Here is a 19864-nt window from a genome sequence, read left to right on the forward strand (position 1 = left end):
GAAAGATTGAAGCTCTGGTGAGTGCCATTATTTGGATTGGACTGTGTTTGTGACCTGACTAAGGTATCACTGATGTGCAACCCCAGTCGGGTGCTTGCTATAAGTGAGTGTGCCTACCATATCCAGGATATATATATATATATATATATATATATATATATATATATATATATATATAATGATGCTGTGAGTTAGTGTTAGATATATAATGATGCTGTGAGTTAGTGTTAGATATATATAATGATGCTGTGAGTTAGTGTTAGATATATATATATATATATATATATATATATAATGATGCTGTGAGTTAGTGTTAGAGATATATATATATATATATATATATATATATATATATATATAATGATGCTGTGAGTTAGTGTTAGATATATAATGATGCTGTGAGTTAGTGTTATATATATATAATGATGCTGTGAGTTAGTGTTAGATATATATAATGATGCTGTGAGTTAGTGTTAGATATATATAATGATGCTGTGAGTTAGTGTTAGATATATAATGATGCTGTGAGTTAGTGTTAGATATATAATGATGCTGTGAGTTAGTGTTAGATATATATAATGATGCTGTGAGTTATTCCCCCGGTGTATATACCGTGTGGGGCCACATCCTCCCGCCGCCCAGCTACACTCCAGCTCTCCTCAGCCTCAGCACCATACGGCGTGTAGCGCACAGACACCGCTCTCACTATCACCATGGACACAGCCTGAGTGACACTGACGGGGGCGGGGCTGTTGCGCGGTGACGTCACAACCGGCGCCCCCGGAAGTGTCGCTGTACAGAGGAAGGATGGCGGAGGTGCGGGAGATGCAGAACCGGTTGCAGGAGGTAGAGCGGCGACTGTACGGGGAGAGCGGGGTCCCTGCGCGAAAGGTGAGGCCGATGTTCTCCCCAGCGTGATAGGTGAGGGGGAGGCTCCCCGGGGTGACAGGTGTGGGTGCAGGGGGCTCCCCGGGGAGACAGGTGTGGGTGCAGGGGGCTCCCCGGGGAGACAGGTGTGGGTGCAGGGGGCTCCCCGGGGAGACAGGTGTGGGTGCAGGGGGCTCCCCGGGGAGACAGGTGTGGGTGCAGGGGGCTCCCCAGCGTGATAGGTGAGGGTGCAGGGGACTCCCCGGGGGGGGCAGGTGTGGGTGCAGGGGACTCCCTGGGGTGACAGATGTGGGTGCAGGGGGCTCCCTGGGGTGACAGGTGTGGGTGCAGGGGGCTCCCCGGGGTGACAGATGTGGGTGCAGGGGGTTCCCCGGGGTGACAGGTGTGGGTGCAGGGGGCTCCCCGGGGTGACAGGTGTGGGTGCAGGGGGCTCCCCGGGGTGACAGGTGTGGGTGCAGGGGGCTCCCCGGGGTGACAGGTGTGGGTGCAGGGGGCTCCCCGGGGTGACAGGTGTGGGTGCAGGGGGCTCCCCGGGGAGACAGGTGTGGGTGAAGGGGGCTCCCCGGGGAGACAGGTGTGGGTGCAGGGGGCTCCCCAGCGTGATAGGTGAGGGTGCAGGGGACTCCCCGGGGGGGGGCAGGTGTGGGTGCAGGGGACTCCCTGGGGTGACAGATGTGGGTGCAGGGGGCTCCCTGGGGTGACAGATGTGGGTGCAGGGGGCTCCCCGGGGTGACAGATGTGGGTGCAGGGGGCTCCCCGGGGTGACAGATGTGGGTGCAGGGGGCTCCCCGGGGTGACAGGTGTGGGTGCAGGGGGCTCCCCAGGGTGACAGGTGTGGGTGCAGGGGGCTCCCTGGGGTGACAGGTGTGGGTGCAGGGGGCTCCCCGGGGTGACAGGTGTGGGTGCAGGGGGCTCCCTGGGGGGGGCAGGTGTGGGTGCGAGGGGCTCCCCGGGGTGACAGGCGTGGGTGCAGGGGGCTCCCCGGGGTGACAGGTGGGTGGCTCCCCGGGTGACGGCATTGACCAGCCTTCCTTTATGTCTCAGGTTGCAGATGGGCTGATAAAGGTGCAGGGTGCGCTCGGGAACATCGCCAGCAAGCGTGAGCGAGTGAAGACGCTGTACAAGAAGAGTAAGTGTTCGTATTGGTCGGGGTCAATCCCCAGTATTCCCTGGACTGACCTCAGCTGCCCGCCACAGGTTGCCCCTTTGTCCTGGCAGCACCCTCTACATAGGGTCTCTTATGGTCCCCAGCTGCTGTTTGTGTAGTCAGCATGGCTTGCTGGTACTTATAGTGCCACAGGTCCCATGCCTTTTATATAATATGTAACCTTTGTGCTATGACACATTGTTGTACCAAACAAAGGTTAAATGTCCCGAGGGAAGCGCGTAACCTTCTATGTATTGGGGACTGTATCATCAGTAATGTATCATAGTGTAGTCATACATGTAGATGTTACATTAGGAGGATGACACAGGGGTGGCTGTACGGGGAATAGCGGGTGATACTGCTGCCGTCCCGGGTGAGCTCTTATATACTGTGCATGTATCACATATGTACCGGTGGTGTATACCTGTGATTGGCGCTGGTCCCGGCCTGTGAGGTGTCCGGTGCGCTGTGCCGAGCTCTTATATACTGTGCATGTATCACGTATGTACCGGTGGTGTATACCTGTGATTGGCGCTGGTCCCGGCCTGTGAGGTGTCCGGTGCGCTGTGCTCTTATATACTGTGCGTGTATCACGTATGTACCGGTGGTGTATACCTGTGATTGGCGCTGATCCCGGCCTGTGAGGTGTCCGGTGCGTTGTGCTGAGCTCTTATATATTGTGCATGTATCACGTATGTACCGGTGGTGTATACCTGTGATTGGCGCTGGTCCCGGCCTGTGAGGTGTCCGGTGCGCTGTGCTGAGCTCTTATATACTGTGCGTGTATCACGTATGTACTGGTGGTGTATACCTGTGATTGGCGCTGGTCCCGGCCTGTGAGGTGTCCGGTGCGCTTTGCTGAGCTCTTATATACTGTGCGTGTATCACGTATGTACCGGTGGTGTATACCTGTGATTGGCGCTGGTCCCAGCCTGTGAGGTGTCCGGTGCGCTTTGCTGAGCTCTTATATACTGTGCGTGTATCACGTATGTACCGGTGGTGTATACCTGTGATTGGCGCTGATCCCGGCCTGTGAGGTGTCCGGTGCGTTGTGCTGAGCTCTTATATATTGTGCGTGTATCACGTATGTACCGGTGGTGTATATCTGTGATTGGCGCTGGTCCCGGCCTGTGAGGTGTCCGGTGCGCTGTGCTGAGCTCTTATATACTGTGCGTGTATCACGTATGTACCGGTGGTGTATACCTGTGATTGGCGCTGGTCCCGGCCTGTGAGGTGTCTGGTGCGCTGTGCCGAGCTCTTATATACTGTGCGTGTATCACGTATGTACCGGTGGTGTATACCTGTGATTGGCGCTGGTCCCGGCCTGTGAGGTGTCCGGTGCGCTGTGCTGAGCTCTTATATACTGTGCGTGTATCCTGTATGTACCGGTGGTGTATACCTGTGATTGGTGCTGGTCCCGGCCTGTGAGTTGTCCGGTGCGCTGTGCTGAGCTCTTATATACTGTGCATGTATCACATATGTACCGGTAGTGTATACCTGTGATTGGCGCTGGTCCCGGCCTGTGAGGTGTCCGGTGCGCTGTGCTGAGCACTTATATACTGTGCGTGTATCCTGTATGTACCGGTGGTGTATACCTGTGATTGGCGCTGGTCCCGGCCTGTGAGGTGTCCGGTGCGTTGTGCTGAGCTCTTATATACTGTGCATGTATCACGTATGTACCGGTGGTGTATACCTGTGATTGGCGCTGGTCCCGGCCTGTGAGGTGTCCGGTGCGCTGTGCTGAGCTCTTATATACTGTGCGTGTATCACATATGTACCGGTGGTGTATACCTGTGATTGGCGCTGGTCCCGGCCTGTGAGGTGTCCGGTGCGCTGTGCTGAGCTCTTATATACTGTGCGTGTATCACATATGTACCGGTGGTGTATACCTGTGATTGGCGCTGGTCCCGGCCTGTGAGGTGTCCGGTGCGCTGTGCTGAGCTCTTATATACTGTGCGTGTATCACATATGTACCGGTGGTGTATACCTGTGATTGGCGCTGGTCCCGGCCTGTGAGGTGTCCGCTGTGCTGAGCTCTTATATACTGTGCGTGTATCACATATGTACCGGTGGTGTATACCTGTGATTGGCGCTGGTCCCGGCCTGTGAGGTGTCCGGTGCGCTGTGCTGAGCTCTTATATACTGTGCGTGTATCACATATGTACCGGTGGTGTATACCTGTGATTGGCGCTGGTCCCGGCCTGTGAGGTGTCCGGTGCGCTGTGCCGAGCTCTTATATACTGTGCGTGTATCACGTATGTACCGGTGGTGTATACCTGTGATTGGCGCTGGTCCCGGCCTGTGAGGTGTCCGGTGCGTTGTGCTGAGCTCTTATATACTGTGCGTGTATCACATATGTACCGGTGGTGTATACCTGTGATTGGCGCTGGTCCCGGCCTGTGAGGTGTCCGGTGCACTGTGCCGAGCTCTTATATACTGTGCGTGTATCACGTATGTACCGGTGGTGTATACCTGTGATTGGCGCTGGTCCCAGCCTGTGAGGTGTCCGGTGCGTTGTGCTGAGCTATTATATACTGTGCGTGTATCACGTATGTACCGGTGGTGTATACCTGTGATTGGCGCTGGTCCCGGCCTGTGAGGTGTCCGGTGCGCTGTGCTGAGCTCTTATATACTGTGCGTGTATCACGTATGTACCGGTGGTGTATACCTGTGATTGGCGCTGGTCCCGGCCTGTGAGGTGTCCGGTGCGTTGTGCTGAGCTCTTATATACTGTGCGTGTATCACGTATGTACCGGTGGTGTATAACTGTGATTGGCGCTGGTCCCGGCCTGTGAGGTGTCCGGTGCGTTGTGCTCTTATATACTGTGCGTGTATCACGTATGTACCGGTGGTGTATACCTGTGATTGGCGCTGGTCCCGGCCTGTGAGGTGTCCGGTGCGTTGTGCTCTTATATACTGTGCGTGTATCACGTATGTACCGGTGGTGTATACCTGTGATTGGCGCTGGTCCCAGCCTGTGAGGTGTCCGGTGCGTTGTGCTCTTATATACTGTGCGTGTATCACGTATGTACCGGTGGTGTATACCTGTGATTGGCGCTGGTCCCAGTCTGTGAGGTGTCCGGTGCGTTGTGCTGAGCTCTCATATACTGTGCGTGTATCACATATGTACCGGTGGTGTATACCTGTGATTGGCGCTGGTCCCAGCCTGTGAGGTGTCCGGTGCGTTGTGCTCTTATATACTGTGCGTGTATCACGTATGTACCGGTGGTGTATACCTGTGATTGGCGCTGGTCCCAGCCTGTGAGGTGTCCGGTGCGTTGTGCTGAGCTCTTATATACTGTGCGTGTATCACGTATGTACCGGTGGTGTATACCTGTGATTGGCGCTGGTCCCAGCCTGTGAGGTGTCCGGTGCGTTGTGCTCTTATATACTGTGCGTGTATCACGTATGTACCGGTGGTGTATACCGGTGATTGGCGCTGGTCCCAGCTCACTCCGTCCCTGTCTCTTTCTCTCCTGCTCTAGTTGAGGACCTGATAAAATATCTGGACCCACAATACATCGACAGAATTGCGGTTCCTGACACCATAAAACTTGAAATCATTCTGGCAGGTGAGTTTTGTTTCATGGCGGAGGTGACAGGCGCTGCTGCAGTGAGTAGCCGCTATACCGGAGCGCAGTGACTTAGTATAACAGTCATTGTCAGGTGCAGGGTCTCCTATAACGCCTCTCCGGGCACACAGAGAGAGATGCGCAGATGTACAGACAGACCCAGCAGCTGTATACATCCCTACAAAGCTAAACAGGGCAGAGATATATCTTAGAACAGCACATGAGGAGAGAGGGCCCTGCTCGTTAGAGCTTACATTATAAAGGGAAGGGGCACACAAACTGGGGGATAGGAGTGAGCATGAGAGATGGCTGGGTATAAGGCAGAAGAGGGGTCTGCGTTATAATGTAAGCTCTAACGAGCAGGGTCCTCTCTCCTCATGTGCTTGTCTGAGATATATCTCTGCCACTGCTATAATTGTGTCAGTGTCCGCTGCTGTAGCTGTCGTTTGTGTACCATGTACTTGTCCTAATTTGCATGTGTACTGTAATCACCATCTACGTGTTGCCAGGTGCTGCAGAACCCTTGAGGCGCCATATAAATAAACGATAATAATACAGTTATAGATATATAATATTAAGGCTAAATCCTCCTTACCTCTGAGGTGACTTACCGCCAGTGACCACTTGACTGACCAAATTACTTCCTAGCAGAAAGTAAAAGCAAAATGATCGGTTTCAAACTTGCTGGGTATGGAGAGAGGAGCGGTGAGGACAGATTGGAGGTAGCAGCAGATCGGGACTGAGGATAAAGTTTACAGTTTTAGAAGCAACAGTCAGTTGTTTAATTAAGTCCCACTGAAGTAGTAGTGGTTTACTATCAGACCAGGGTAATATGTGAACAACTTGTGTGAATGATGTTTCTTGTGTTTGTTTCTCCCTGTAGAAGAGCAGTATATCCTGACCCAGGCCGCACTGCTGGAAGAACTGCACACTCTTCATCCACTGCTGGACAGCGAGCACATCAAATGTACTGTACCGTTACAGACAGCTTCCCTTCCGGCCAGTACTGTACCGTTACAGACAGCTTCCCTTCCCGCCAGCCCAGTACTGTACCGTTACCGACAGCTTCCCTTCCGCCAGAACTGCTTCCCTTCCCGCCAGCTCTGTACTGTATCGTTACAGATGGCTTACCTTCCCGCCAGCCCAGTGCTGTACCGTTACCGACATCTTCCCTTCCCGCCAGTACTGTACCGTTACCGACAGCTTCCCTTCCCGCCAGCCCAGTACTGTACCGTAACAGACGGCTTCCCTTCCCGCCAGCCCAGTACTGTACCGTAACAGACGGCTTCCCTTCCCACCAGTACTGTACCGTTACAGACGGCTTCCCTTCCTGCCAGCCCAGTATTGTACCATTACCGACAGCTTCCCTTCCCACCAGTACTGTACCGTTACCAACTGCTGGACAGCGAGCACATCAAATGTACTGTACCGTTACAGACGGCTTCCCTTCCCGCCAGTACTGTACCGTTACCGACTGTTTCCCTTCTTGCCAGCCCAGTACTGTACCATTACAGACGGCTTCCGTTCCCGCCAGCCCAGTACTGTACTGTTACAGACGGCTTCCCTTCCCGCCAGCCTGTGTACTGTACCGTTACCGACAGCTTCCCTTCCGCCAGAATTGCTTCCCTTCCCGCCAGCTCAGTACTGTACCGTAACAAACTGCTTCCCTTCCCCCCCAGCCCAGTACTGTACCGTTATAGACTGCTTCCCTTCTCTCCTCAGCAGTACTGTACTGTTACCGACTGCTAACTTTCTCTCCTCCCCAGTACTGTACTGTTACCGACTGCTTCCCTTCCCACCACCCCATTATGTATAGGGGACGGTCAGTGTTATACCTGTAGTGTCATACATTATGCATAGGGAACGGTCGGTGTGATACCTGTAGTGTAATACATTATGTATAGGGGACGGTCGGTGTTATACCTGTAGTGTCATACATTATGTATAGGGGACGGTCGGTGTGATACCTGTAGTGTCATACATTATGTATAGGGGACGGTCGGTGTTATATCTGTAGTGTCATACATTATGTATAGGGGACGGTCGGTGTTATATCTGTAGTGTAATACAGGACAGTCAGTGTTATACCTGTAGTGTAATACATTATGTATAGGGGACGGTCAGTGTTATATCTGTAGTGTAATACATTATGTATAGGGGACGGTCAGTGTTATATCTGTAGTGTAATACATTATGTATAGGGGGCGGTCGGTGTGATACCTGTAGTGTAATACATTATGTATAGGGGACGGTCGGTGTGATACCTGTAGTGTAATACATTATGTATAGGGGACGGTCGGTGTGATACCTGTAGTGTAATACATTATGTATAGGGGACGGTCAGTGTTCTATCTGTAGTGTAATACATTATGTATAGGGGACGGTCGGTGTGATACCTGTAGTGTAATACATTATGTATAGGGGACGGTCAGTGTTATACCTGTAGTGTAGTGTAATACATTATGTATAGGGGACGGTCAGTGTTATATCTGTAGTGTAATACATTATGTATAGGGGACGGTCGGTGTGATACCTGTAGTGTCATACGTTATGTATAGGGGACGGTCGGTGTGATACCTGTAGTGTCATACATTATGTATAGGGGACGGTCGGTGTGATACCTGTAGTGTCATACATTATGTATAGGGGACGGTCGGTGTGATACCTGTAGTGTCATACATTATGTATAGGGGACGGTCGGTGTTATATCTGTAGTGTAATACATTATGTATAGGGGACGGTCGGTGTTATATCTGTAGTGTAATACAGGACAGTCAGTGTTATACCCGTAGTGTCATACATTATGTATAGGGGACGGTCGGTGTTATATCTGTAGTGTAATACATTATGTATAGGGGACGGTCAGTGTTATATCTGTAGTGTAATACATTATGTATAGGGGGCGGTCGGTGTGATACCTGTAGTGTAATACATTATGTATAGGGGACGGTCAGTGTTCTATCTGTAGTGTAATACATTATGTATAGGGGATGGTCGGTGTGATACCTGTAGTGTAATACATTATGTATAGGGGATGGTCGGAGTTATATCTGTAGTGTAATACATTATGTATAGGGGACGGTCGGTGTGATACCTGTAGTGTCATACATTATGTATAGGGGACGGTCGGTGTGATACCTGTAGTGTAATACATTATGTATAGGGGACGGTCGGTGTGATACCTGTAGTGTCATACATTATGTATAGGGGACGGTCGGTGTGATACCTGTAGTGTCATACATTATGTATAGGGGACGGTCGGTGGGATACCTGTAGTGTAATACATTATGTATAGGGGACGGTCGGTGTGATACCTGTAGTGTCATACATTATGTATAGGGGACGGTCGGTGGGATATCTGTAGTGTAATACATTATGTATAGGGGACGGTCAGTGTTATATCTGTAGTGTAATACATTATGTATAGGGGACGGTCGGTGTGATACCTGTAGTGTAATACATTATGTATAGGGGACGGTCGGTGTGATACCTGTAGTGTCATACATTATGTATAGGGGACGGTCGGTGTGATACCTGTAGTGTCATACATTATGTATAGGGGACGGTCGGTGTGATACCTGTAGTGTCATACATTATGTATAGGGGACGGTCGGTGTGATACCTGTAGTGTCATACATTATGTATAGGGGACGGTCGGTGTGATACCTGTAGTGTCATACATTATGTATAGGGGACGGTCGGTGTGATACCTGTAGTGTCATACATTATGTATAGGGGACGGTCGGTGTTATACCTGTAGTGTCATACATTATGTATAGGGGACGGTCGGTGTTATATCTGTAGTGTAATACATTATGTATAGGGGACGGTCGGTGTTATACCTGTAGTGTCATACATTATGTATAGGGGACGGTCGGTGTTATATCTGTAGTGTAATACATTATGTATAGGGGACGGTCGGTGTTAAACCTGTAGTGTAATACATTATGTATAGGGGACGGTCGGTGTTATACCTGTAGTGTCATACATTATGTATAGGGGACGGTCGGTGTGATACCTGTAGTGTAATACATTATGTATAGGGGACGGTCGGTGGGATACCTGTAGTGTCATACATTATGTATAGGGGACGGTCGGTGTTATATCTGTAGTGTAATACATTATGTATAGGGGACGGTTGGTGTGATACCTGTAGTGTAATACATTATGTATAGGGGACGGTCGGTGTGATACCTGTAGTGTCATACATTATGTATAGGGGACGGTCGGTGTGATACCTGTAGTGTCATACATTATGTATAGGGGACGGTCGGTGTGATACCTGTAGTGTAATACATTATGTATAGGGGACGGTCGGTGTTATATCTGTAGTGTCATACATTATGTATAGGGGACGGTCGGTGTGATACCTGTAGTGTCATACATTATGTATAGGGGACGGTCGGTGTGATACCTGTAGTGTCATACATTATGTATAGGGGACGGTCGGTGTGATACCTGTAGTGTCATACATTATGTATAGGGGACGGTCAGTGTGATACCTGTAGTGTAATACATTATGTATAGGGGACGGTCGGTGTGATACCTGTAGTGTAATACATCATGTATATAGGGGACGGTCGGTGTTATATCTGTAGTGTAATACATTATGTATAGGGGACGGTCAGTTTTATATCTGTAGTGTCATACATTATGTATAGGGACGGTCAGTGTTATACCTGTAGTGTAATACATTATGTATAGGGACGGTCAGTGTTATACCTGTAGTGTAATACATTATGTATAGGGGACGGTCGGTGTTATATCTGTAGTGTAATACATTATGTATAGGGGACGGTCGGTGTTATACCTGTAGTGTCATACATTATGTATAGGGGACGGTCAGTGTGATACCTGTAGTGTCATACATTATGTATAGGGGACGGTCAGTGTTATATCTGTAGTGTAATACATTATGTATAGGGGACGGTCGGTGTTATATCTGTAGTGTAATACATTATGTATAGGGGACGGTCGGTGTGATACCTGTAGTGTCATACATTATGTATAGGGGACGGTCGGTGTTATATCTGTAGTGTCATACATTATGTATAGGGGACGGTCGGTGTTATATCTGTAGTGTAATACATTATGTATAGGGGACGGTCGGTGTGATACCTGTAGTGTCATACATTATGTATAGGGGACGGTCGGTGTTAAACCTGTAGTGTCATACATTATGTATAGGGGACGGTCGGTGTGATACCTGTAGTGTCATACATTATGTATAGGGGACGGTCGGTGTGATACCTGTAGTGTCATACATTATGTATAGGGGACGGTCGGTGTGATACCTGTAGTGTCATACATTATGTATAGGGGACGGTCGGTGTTATATCTGTAGTGTAATACATTATGTATAGGGGACGGTCGGTGTGATACCTGTAGTGTAATACATTATGTATAGGGGACGGTCGGTGTGATACCTGTAGTGTCATACATTATGTATAGGGGACGGTCGGTGTTATACCTGTAGTGTAATACATTATGTATAGGGGACGGTCGGTGTGATACCTGTAGTGTCATACATTATGTATAGGGGTCGGTGTGATACCTGTAGTGTCATACATTATGTATAGGGGACGGTCGGTGTTATATCTGTAGTGTAATACATTATGTATAGGGGACGGTCGGTGTGATACCTGTAGTGTAATACATTATGTATAGGGGATGGTCGGTGTGATACCTGTAGTGTAATACATTATGTATAGGGGACGGTGTGATACCTGTAGTGTCATACATTATGTATAGGGGACGGTGTGATACCTGTAGTGTCATACATTATGTATAGGGGATGGTCGGTGTGATACCTGTAGTGTAATACATTATGTATAGGGGACGGTGTGATACCTGTAGTGTCATACATTATGTATAGGGGACGGTGTGATACCTGTAGTGTCATACATTATGTATAGGGGACGGTCGGTGTTATATCTGTAGTGTAATACATTATGTATAGGGGACGGTTGGTGTGATACCTGTAGTGTAATACATTATGTATAGGGGACGGTCGGTGTGATACCTGTAGTGTCATACATTATGTATAGGGGACGGTCGGTGTGATACCTGTAGTGTCATACATTATGTATAGGGGACGGTCGGTGTGATACCTGTAGTGTAATACATTATGTATAGGGGACGGTCGGTGTTATATCTGTAGTGTCATACATTATGTATAGGGGACGGTCGGTGTGATACCTGTAGTGTCATACATTATGTATAGGGGACGGTCGGTGTGATACCTGTAGTGTCATACATTATGTATAGGGGACGGTCGGTGTGATACCTGTAGTGTCATACATTATGTATAGGGGACGGTCGGTGTGATACCTGTAGTGTAATACATTATGTATAGGGGACGGTCGGTGTGATACCTGTAGTGTAATACATCATGTATATAGGGGACGGTCGGTGTTATATCTGTAGTGTAATACATTATGTATAGGGGACGGTCAGTTTTATATCTGTAGTGTCATACATTATGTATAGGGACGGTCAGTGTTATACCTGTAGTGTAATACATTATGTATAGGGACGGTCAGTGTTATACCTGTAGTGTAATACATTATGTATAGGGGACGGTCGGTGTTATATCTGTAGTGTAATACATTATGTATAGGGGACGGTCGGTGTTATACCTGTAGTGTCATACATTATGTATAGGGGACGGTCAGTGTGATACCTGTAGTGTCATACATTATGTATAGGGGACGGTCAGTGTTATATCTGTAGTGTAATACATTATGTATAGGGGACGGTCGGTGTTATATCTGTAGTGTAATACATTATGTATAGGGGACGGTCGGTGTGATACCTGTAGTGTCATACATTATGTATAGGGGACGGTCGGTGTTATATCTGTAGTGTCATACATTATGTATAGGGGACGGTCGGTGTTATATCTGTAGTGTAATACATTATGTATAGGGGACGGTAGGTGTGATACCTGTAGTGTCATACATTATGTATAGGGGACGGTCGGTGTTAAACCTGTAGTGTCATACATTATGTATAGGGGACGGTCGGTGTGATACCTGTAGTGTCATACATTATGTATAGGGGACGGTCGGTGTGATACCTGTAGTGTCATACATTATGTATAGGGGACGGTCGGTGTGATACCTGTAGTGTCATACATTATGTATAGGGGACGGTCGGTGTTATATCTGTAGTGTAATACATTATGTATAGGGGACGGTCGGTGTGATACCTGTAGTGTAATACATTATGTATAGGGGACGGTCGGTGTGATACCTGTAGTGTCATACATTATGTATAGGGGACGGTCGGTGTTATACCTGTAGTGTAATACATTATGTATAGGGGACGGTCGGTGTGATACCTGTAGTGTCATACATTATGTATAGGGGTCGGTGTGATACCTGTAGTGTCATACATTATGTATAGGGGACGGTCGGTGTTATATCTGTAGTGTAATACATTATGTATAGGGGACGGTCGGTGTTATATCTGTAGTGTAATACATTATGTATAGGGGACGGTCGGTGTGATACCTGTAGTGTAATACATTATGTATAGGGGATGGTCGGTGTGATACCTGTAGTGTAATACATTATGTATAGGGGACGGTGTGATACCTGTAGTGTCATACATTATGTATAGGGGACGGTGTGATACCTGTAGTGTCATACATTATGTATAGGGGATGGTCGGTGTGATACCTGTAGTGTAATACATTATGTATAGGGGACGGTGTGATACCTGTAGTGTCATACATTATGTATAGGGGACGGTGTGATACCTGTAGTGTCATACATTATGTATAGGGGTCGGTGTGATACCTGTAGTGTCATACATTATGTATAGGGGTCGGTGTGATACCTGTAGTGTAATACATTATGTATAGGGGACGGTGTGATACCTGTAGTGTCATACATTATGTATAGGGGACGGTGTGATACCTGTAGTGTCATACATTATGTATAGGGGACGGTGTGATACCTGTAGTGTCATACATTATGTATAGGGGACGGTGTGATACCTGTAGTGTCATACATTATGTATAGGGGTCGGTGTGATACCTGTAGTGTCATACATTATGTATAGGGGTCGGTGTGATACCTGTAGTGTCATACATTATGTATAGGGGTCGGCGTGATACCTGTAGTGTCATACATTATGTATAGGGGATGGTCGGTGTGATACCTGTAGTGTCATACATTATGTATAGGGGATGGTCGGTGTGATACCTGTAGTGTCATACATTATGTATAGGGGATGGTCGGTGTGATACCTGTAGTGTCATACATTATGTATAGGGGTCGGTGTGATACCTGTAGTGTCATACATTATGTATAGGGGATGGTCGGCGTGATACCTGTAGTGTCATACATTATGTATAGGGGATGGTCGGTGTGATACCTGTAGTGTAATACATTATGTATAGGGGACGGTGTGATACCTGTAGTGTCATACATTATGTATAGGGGTCGGTGTGATACCTGTAGTGTCATACATTATGTATAGGGGTCGGTGTGATACCTGTAGTGTAATACATTATGTATAGGGGACGGTGTGATACCTGTAGTGTAATACATTATGTATAGGGGACGGTGTGATACCTGTAGTGTAATACATTATGTATAGGTGATGTCTTCTATGTGACTGATGAGCACTTTGTGCAGTGATGTCTGTATTTCCCATCTGTCTCCACAGCGGTCCCAGCGCAGGCCTCCAAACTTCAAACTCTGTCCCAGATCCACATAAAGCAGCAGGTGGGTGTGACATGACATAGGGGGGACGCAGCAGGTGGGTGTGACATGACATAGGGAGGACGCAGAATGATACAGCAGGTGGGTGTGACATGACATAGGGGGGACGCAGCAGGTGGGTGTGACATGACATAGGGGGGACGCAGCAGGTGGGTGTGACATGACATAGGGGGGACGCAGCAGGTGGGTGTGACATGACATAGGGGGGACGCAGCAGGTGGGTGTGACATGACATAGGGGGGACGCAGAATGATGCAGCAGGTGGGTGTGACATGACATAGGGGGGACGCAGAATGATGCAGCAGGTGGGTGTGACATGACATAGGGGGACGCAGAATGATGCAGTTGGTGGGTGCGAAATGACATAGGGGGGACGCAAATGATGCAGCAGGTGGGTGTGACATGACATAGGGGGGACGCAGCAGGTGGGTGTGACATGACATAGGGGGGATGCAGAATGATGCAGCAGGTGGGTGATACATGACATAGGGGGGATGCAGCAGGTGGGTGTGACATGACATAGGGGGGACGCAGAATGATACAGCAGGTGGGTGTGACATGACATAGGGGGACGCAGAATGATGCAGCAGGCGGGTGTGACATGACATAGGGGGACGCAGAATGATGCAGCAGGCGGGTGTGACATGACATAGGGGGGACGCAGAATGATGCAGCAGGTGGGTGTGACATGACATAGGGGGGACGCAGAATGATGCAGCAGGTGGGTGTGACATGATGGGGGGGGGGGGCCCAGAATGATGCAGCAGAACACTGTAGGGATCACCTGCGGGGGAAGATGGGGAGTGATAGGACACTGTAGGGATCACATGCGGGGGAAGATGGGGAGTGATGGGACACTGTAGGGATCACCTGCGGGGGAAGATGGGGAGTGATAGGACACTGTAGGGATCACCTGCAGGGGGAGATGGGGAGTGATAGGACACTGTAGGGATCACCTGCGGGGGAAGATGGGAAGTGATAGGACACTGTAGGGATCACCTGCGCGGGAAGATGTGGAGTGATAGGACTCTGTAGGGATCACCTGCGGGGTAAGATGGGGAGTGATAGGACACTGGAAGATGTGGAGTGATAGGACTCTGTAGGGATCACCTGCGGGGTAAGATGGGGAGTGATAGGACACTGTAGGGATCACCTGCGGGGGGCGGTGGGGAGTGATAGGACACTGTAGGGATCACCTGTGGGGGGCGGTGGGCAGTGATAGGACACTGTAGGGATCACCTGCGGGGGCCGGTGGGCAGTGATAGGACTCTGTAGGGATCACCTGCAGGGGCCGGTGGGCAGTGATAGGACTCTGTAGGGATCACCTGCGGGGGCCGGTGGGCAGTGATAGGACACTGTAGGGATCACCTGCGGGGGCCGGTGGGCAGTGATAGGACACTGTAGGGATCACCTGCGGGGGCCGGTGGGCAGTGATAGGACACTGTAGGGATCACCTGCGGGGGCCGGTGGGCAGTGATAGGACTCTGTAGGGATCACCTGCGGGGGCCGGTGGGCAGTGATAGGACTCTGTAGGGATCACCTGCGGGGGCCGATGGGCAGTGATAGGACACTGTAGGGATCACCTGCGGGTGCCGGTGGGCAGTGATAGGACACTGTAGGGATCACCTGCGGGGGCCGGTGGGCAGTGATAGGACTCTGTAGGGATCACCTGCGGGGGCCGGTGGGCAGTGATAGGACTCTGTAGGGATCACCTGCGGGGGCCGGTGGGCAGTGATAGGACTCTGTAGGGATCGCCTGCGGGGGCCGGTGGGCAGTGATAGGACACTGTAGGGATCGCCTGCGGGGGCCGGTGGGCAGTGATAGGACACTGTAGGGATCGCCTGCGGGGGCCGGTGGGCAGTGATAGGACTCTGTAGGGATCACTATGATGCCTCAGGTCAGCAGACGGCTGGGTCACATGGCAGATGCCCCCTGACCAGTAGGATCCATCTAACCATTGGCTTTGTGTTACCAGGACCAGTGCGAGGAGGTCACAGCCGAGACAAAGAAGCTGTTTGAGGATTATAACAGAATGGTATCCTTTGTGTGGGTAGTCCCGGCATGGCGGAAGGTTACAGGCGGCATCACTGTGACAGGTTATAGGATCTGCGCTCTGGTGCTGTGCTGGACAGATCTATATATATATATATATAGATCCGGTTCCCCGCTGTGCTCATGGCCTGGTCTCCGGTCACGGTGTTAGGAATGTGGGCGAACACCTTGTATCTTGGGATTCCCAGGTTATATATATATGTGTATATAAATGGGCGGCACATCAGGGCAGGAACATGGCACAGATGGCGTATTCCAGAGGTGTCTGGATATAGATCCTACAGCCGGAACTACGTATGGTAGATGTTAGCTGTCCGCCCTCTTCCGTTACCAAGGCGCCGCATATCTGAGTCACCAGAGAGTGAACGCCTTAGAAATCATTCGATGATCGGCCATGCGTGCAAGCTGTTGTGTAAACCATCGATAGGCATGCGGGTGAGATCGGCCTTTACGTGACCTCCGATGCCCCAATGCTGTAATGCTCTGTATGGGAGAATGATGTCTCCTTAACCAGCGCACCCAGACCGTGCTCCTGTCCAAGCAGTTTGTTATGTGGGACGAGACCCTGACCCGGCTGGAGGCAGCGAGACAAGTGAAACCGCTTTCTGAGTGATCTCGTCCGTCCGTCCGTCACGCCTGTTATTTATAAGACTCTGTATGTGTATCGCATGTTGTCTGTCCTGAGCTATACTGTAGGTCCTTTCCCTGCCGGCCTCAGCAGGTTGTCTCCCGGATCCCGATGCGGTAATGTGTGGCAGACACTGCGTTGACAGGTGGAAGCGTCTGCGACTTCAGTTCATGTCACTTTCTAACCTTTGCGCTAATGCCAGGATTACAGTAACACCGAGACCACCAGCTCTGCCCAAAGCGCCACCTGCTGGTTATCCCCTCCGTACCCTTATTAACGCCAGAGGCTAGTCTCCGTGCGTGACTGTCCTTCACCGTCAGGTAATATTACAGGTTATTATACAGAGAGGTGCTTATGGGCAATGTATAATAATGCCCCCAGTACAATAACTGACATTCCTGAGTGTATGCCCGCTACTGACTGCTCCGTATTCGCTCATTGCTTATAATCTGTAATAAAGTGACACATGAAATGCTGCTGTGTCTCTTGACTGTATGGATCCCTCTGCAGGTACAGGCCCAGTGTCTGGGTATATCCAGGGGATGTCACCCATTTACACACATTCATTACGCTCACACGCTCCAAATGCCTAAATTACAAATGTTCATAAAAGTTTTTTTAATGATTTTTTTTTTTTTCTTTGCAACCGACTTGTTCTTTCTTCACGATCCTAGTGGGCATAGTGTTAGATTCTAACAGAGCGCCGGGCAGTGGTCCTGGCGACATACACACACGTAAAATCAACTTTTTTACATTTTAAATGTCGGCATTTTCACCATGTTGGAATAAGGAATGACGGTATTTTGAACATATCGTTATTTTGAATGTGGGGGGAACTGTACTGCACCCCCATACCCAGGCGTGACGTAGTCCCCGAATGTTGGAGGAAGCCGGCATAAGACTCCTCTAGAAATCTGTCGTCCATTTCATTACACTATATTGCTCTGTTGGCACAAACATATTCACAATACCACAAATACAATATATATAATAACATGAAACATTGCGTGTGCACATGTGCAGATGTGACAGATCCAGCCTCAATACAACAAGCGGTGACATGCCACAAGGTCCCGGGCAATTCTGCCACCACTGGGTGCTACAAGGAGAAGGGCGGACAGAGGGCAGGGGATGAGTACTGTGTGGACACTGGGGGTAATAGGACGGTGAGAGTACTGTGTGGACACTGGGGGTAATAGGACGGTGGGAGTATTGTGTGGCTGTGGGGTAATATAATATTACTGGGGGTAATAGGAGGACAGTGGCAGTATTGTGTGAACACTGGAGGTATAAGATTGGCACTGGTGGTAACAGGGTGGTGGGGGTCATACTTGCCTACTTTTGAAAACTAGTTTCAGGGAGAGTATAGTTGGTTGTAGAATTTTGCATAGTGCCCCATTGTAGGGGCGTGTCATGCTCCACCCAAAGGGCGTGTCTAGTTCCATATATGGAGAGATTGTGAACGTGGTACCTAGAAGTGTGTACTGCTACATCTGAGAGGAATCCTATAAAATGACTTTTATCCAATGTAGATGATCCCCATAGCAGTTAGTATAAGTTACTATACTTGGTAAAGTGCTGGGAAATGGCGCTGATGATTCAATGTAAATGTTTCTAGCTCTCATTCCTTTTTTCCAAAAAATGAAACCGTGTAATGTGGGCTAGGTGACATGAGGGAGATTGCTAGACTAATGAGGGAGAGAGGGAGATTGCTGCTATGTCAGGGAGTCTCCTGCAGAATGCAGGAGGGGAGGTAACTATGGTGTAACAGTGTAATGTGGGCTAGGTGACATGAGGGAGAGTGCTAGACTAATGAGGGAGGGAGGGAGATTGCTGTTATTTCTGGGAGTCTCCTGCAGAATGCAGGAGGGGAGGTAACTATGATGTAACAGTGTAATGTGGGCTAGGTGACATTAGGGAGATTGCTAGACTAATGAGGGAGAGAGGGAGATTGCTGCTATTGCAGGGAGTCTCCTGCAGAATGCAGGAGGGGAGGTAACTATGGTGTAACAGTGTAATGTGGGCTAGGTGACATGAGGGAGATTGCTAGACTAATGAGGGAGAGAGGGAGATTGCTGCTATGTCAGGGAGTGTCCTGCAGAATGTAGGAGGGAATGTAACTATGATGTAACAGTGTAATGTGGGCTAGGTGAAATTAGGGAAATTGCTAGACTAATGAGGGAGAGAGGGAGATTGCTGCTATGTCAGGGAGTCTCCTGTAGAATGCAGGAGAGTAGGTTACTATGATGTAACAGTGTAATGTGGGCTAGGTGACATGGGGGAGATTGCTAGACTAATGAGGAAGAGAGGGAGATTGCTGCTATGTCAGGGAGTCTCCTGCAGAATGCAGAAGGTGAGGTAACTATGATGTAACAGTGTAATGTGGGCTGGGTGACATGAGGGAGATTGCTAGACTAATGAGGGAGATAGGGAGATTGCTGCTATGTCAGGGAGTCTCCTGCAGGATGGGAGGTAACTATGATGTAACAGTGTAATGTGGGCTAGGTGACATGGGGGAGATTGCTAGACTAATGAGGGAGAGAGGGAGATTGCTGCTATGTCAGGGAGTCTCCTGCAGAATGCAGGAGTGGCGGTAACTATGGGTAACAGTGTAATGTGGGCTAGGTGAAATGAGGGAGATTGCTAGACTAATGAGGGAGAGAGGGAGATTGCTGCTATTTCAGGGAGCCCCCTGCAGAATACAGGAGGGTAGGCAACTATGGTGGGGGTATTAAAATAACACTGGGGGTAATAGAAGGACATTTTGAGTATTAGAATGACTCTGGTGGTAATAGTAGGGCAGTGGGTATTATAACACTGGGGGTAATAGGGCAGTGGTGGTATT

The 19864-nt window shown here is 49.3% G+C and overlaps 1 protein-coding gene across 1 annotated transcript; it reads left to right on the forward strand.

Moving 5' to 3' along the window:
* The first annotated feature begins 738 nt into the window (after nucleotides 1–738).
* DCTN3 (dynactin subunit 3) lies at nucleotides 739–17495 on the forward strand. The gene is made up of 7 exons (XM_083155452.1): nucleotides 739–891; nucleotides 1933–2017; nucleotides 5521–5607; nucleotides 6491–6574; nucleotides 14284–14342; nucleotides 16315–16374; nucleotides 16915–17495. Exons 1-7 carry the CDS (start codon nucleotides 808–810, stop codon nucleotides 17002–17004), a joined length of 549 nt encoding a protein of 182 aa, XP_083011578.1. The 5' UTR covers nucleotides 739–807; the 3' UTR covers nucleotides 17005–17495.
* The last annotated feature ends 2369 nt before the right edge of the window (nucleotides 17496–19864 follow it).

This window comes from Crinia signifera, chromosome 1, assembly GCF_055691185.1.
Source record: "Crinia signifera chromosome 1, ASM5569118v1, whole genome shotgun sequence".
Lineage (NCBI taxonomy): Eukaryota > Metazoa > Chordata > Amphibia > Anura > Myobatrachidae > Crinia > Crinia signifera.

Coding starts and splice junctions, on each gene's coding strand:
- DCTN3 (XM_083155452.1), top strand. CDS start 808: ATGGCGGAGGTGCGGGAGATGCAGAACCGGTTGCAGGAGGTAGAGCGG. Junction 892..1,932: donor GCGGGGTCCCTGCGCGAAAG/GTGAGGCCGATG, acceptor TTTATGTCTCAG/GTTGCAGATGGGCTGATAAA. Junction 14,343..16,314: donor AGATCCACATAAAGCAGCAG/GTGGGTGTGACA, acceptor TTGTGTTACCAG/GACCAGTGCGAGGAGGTCAC.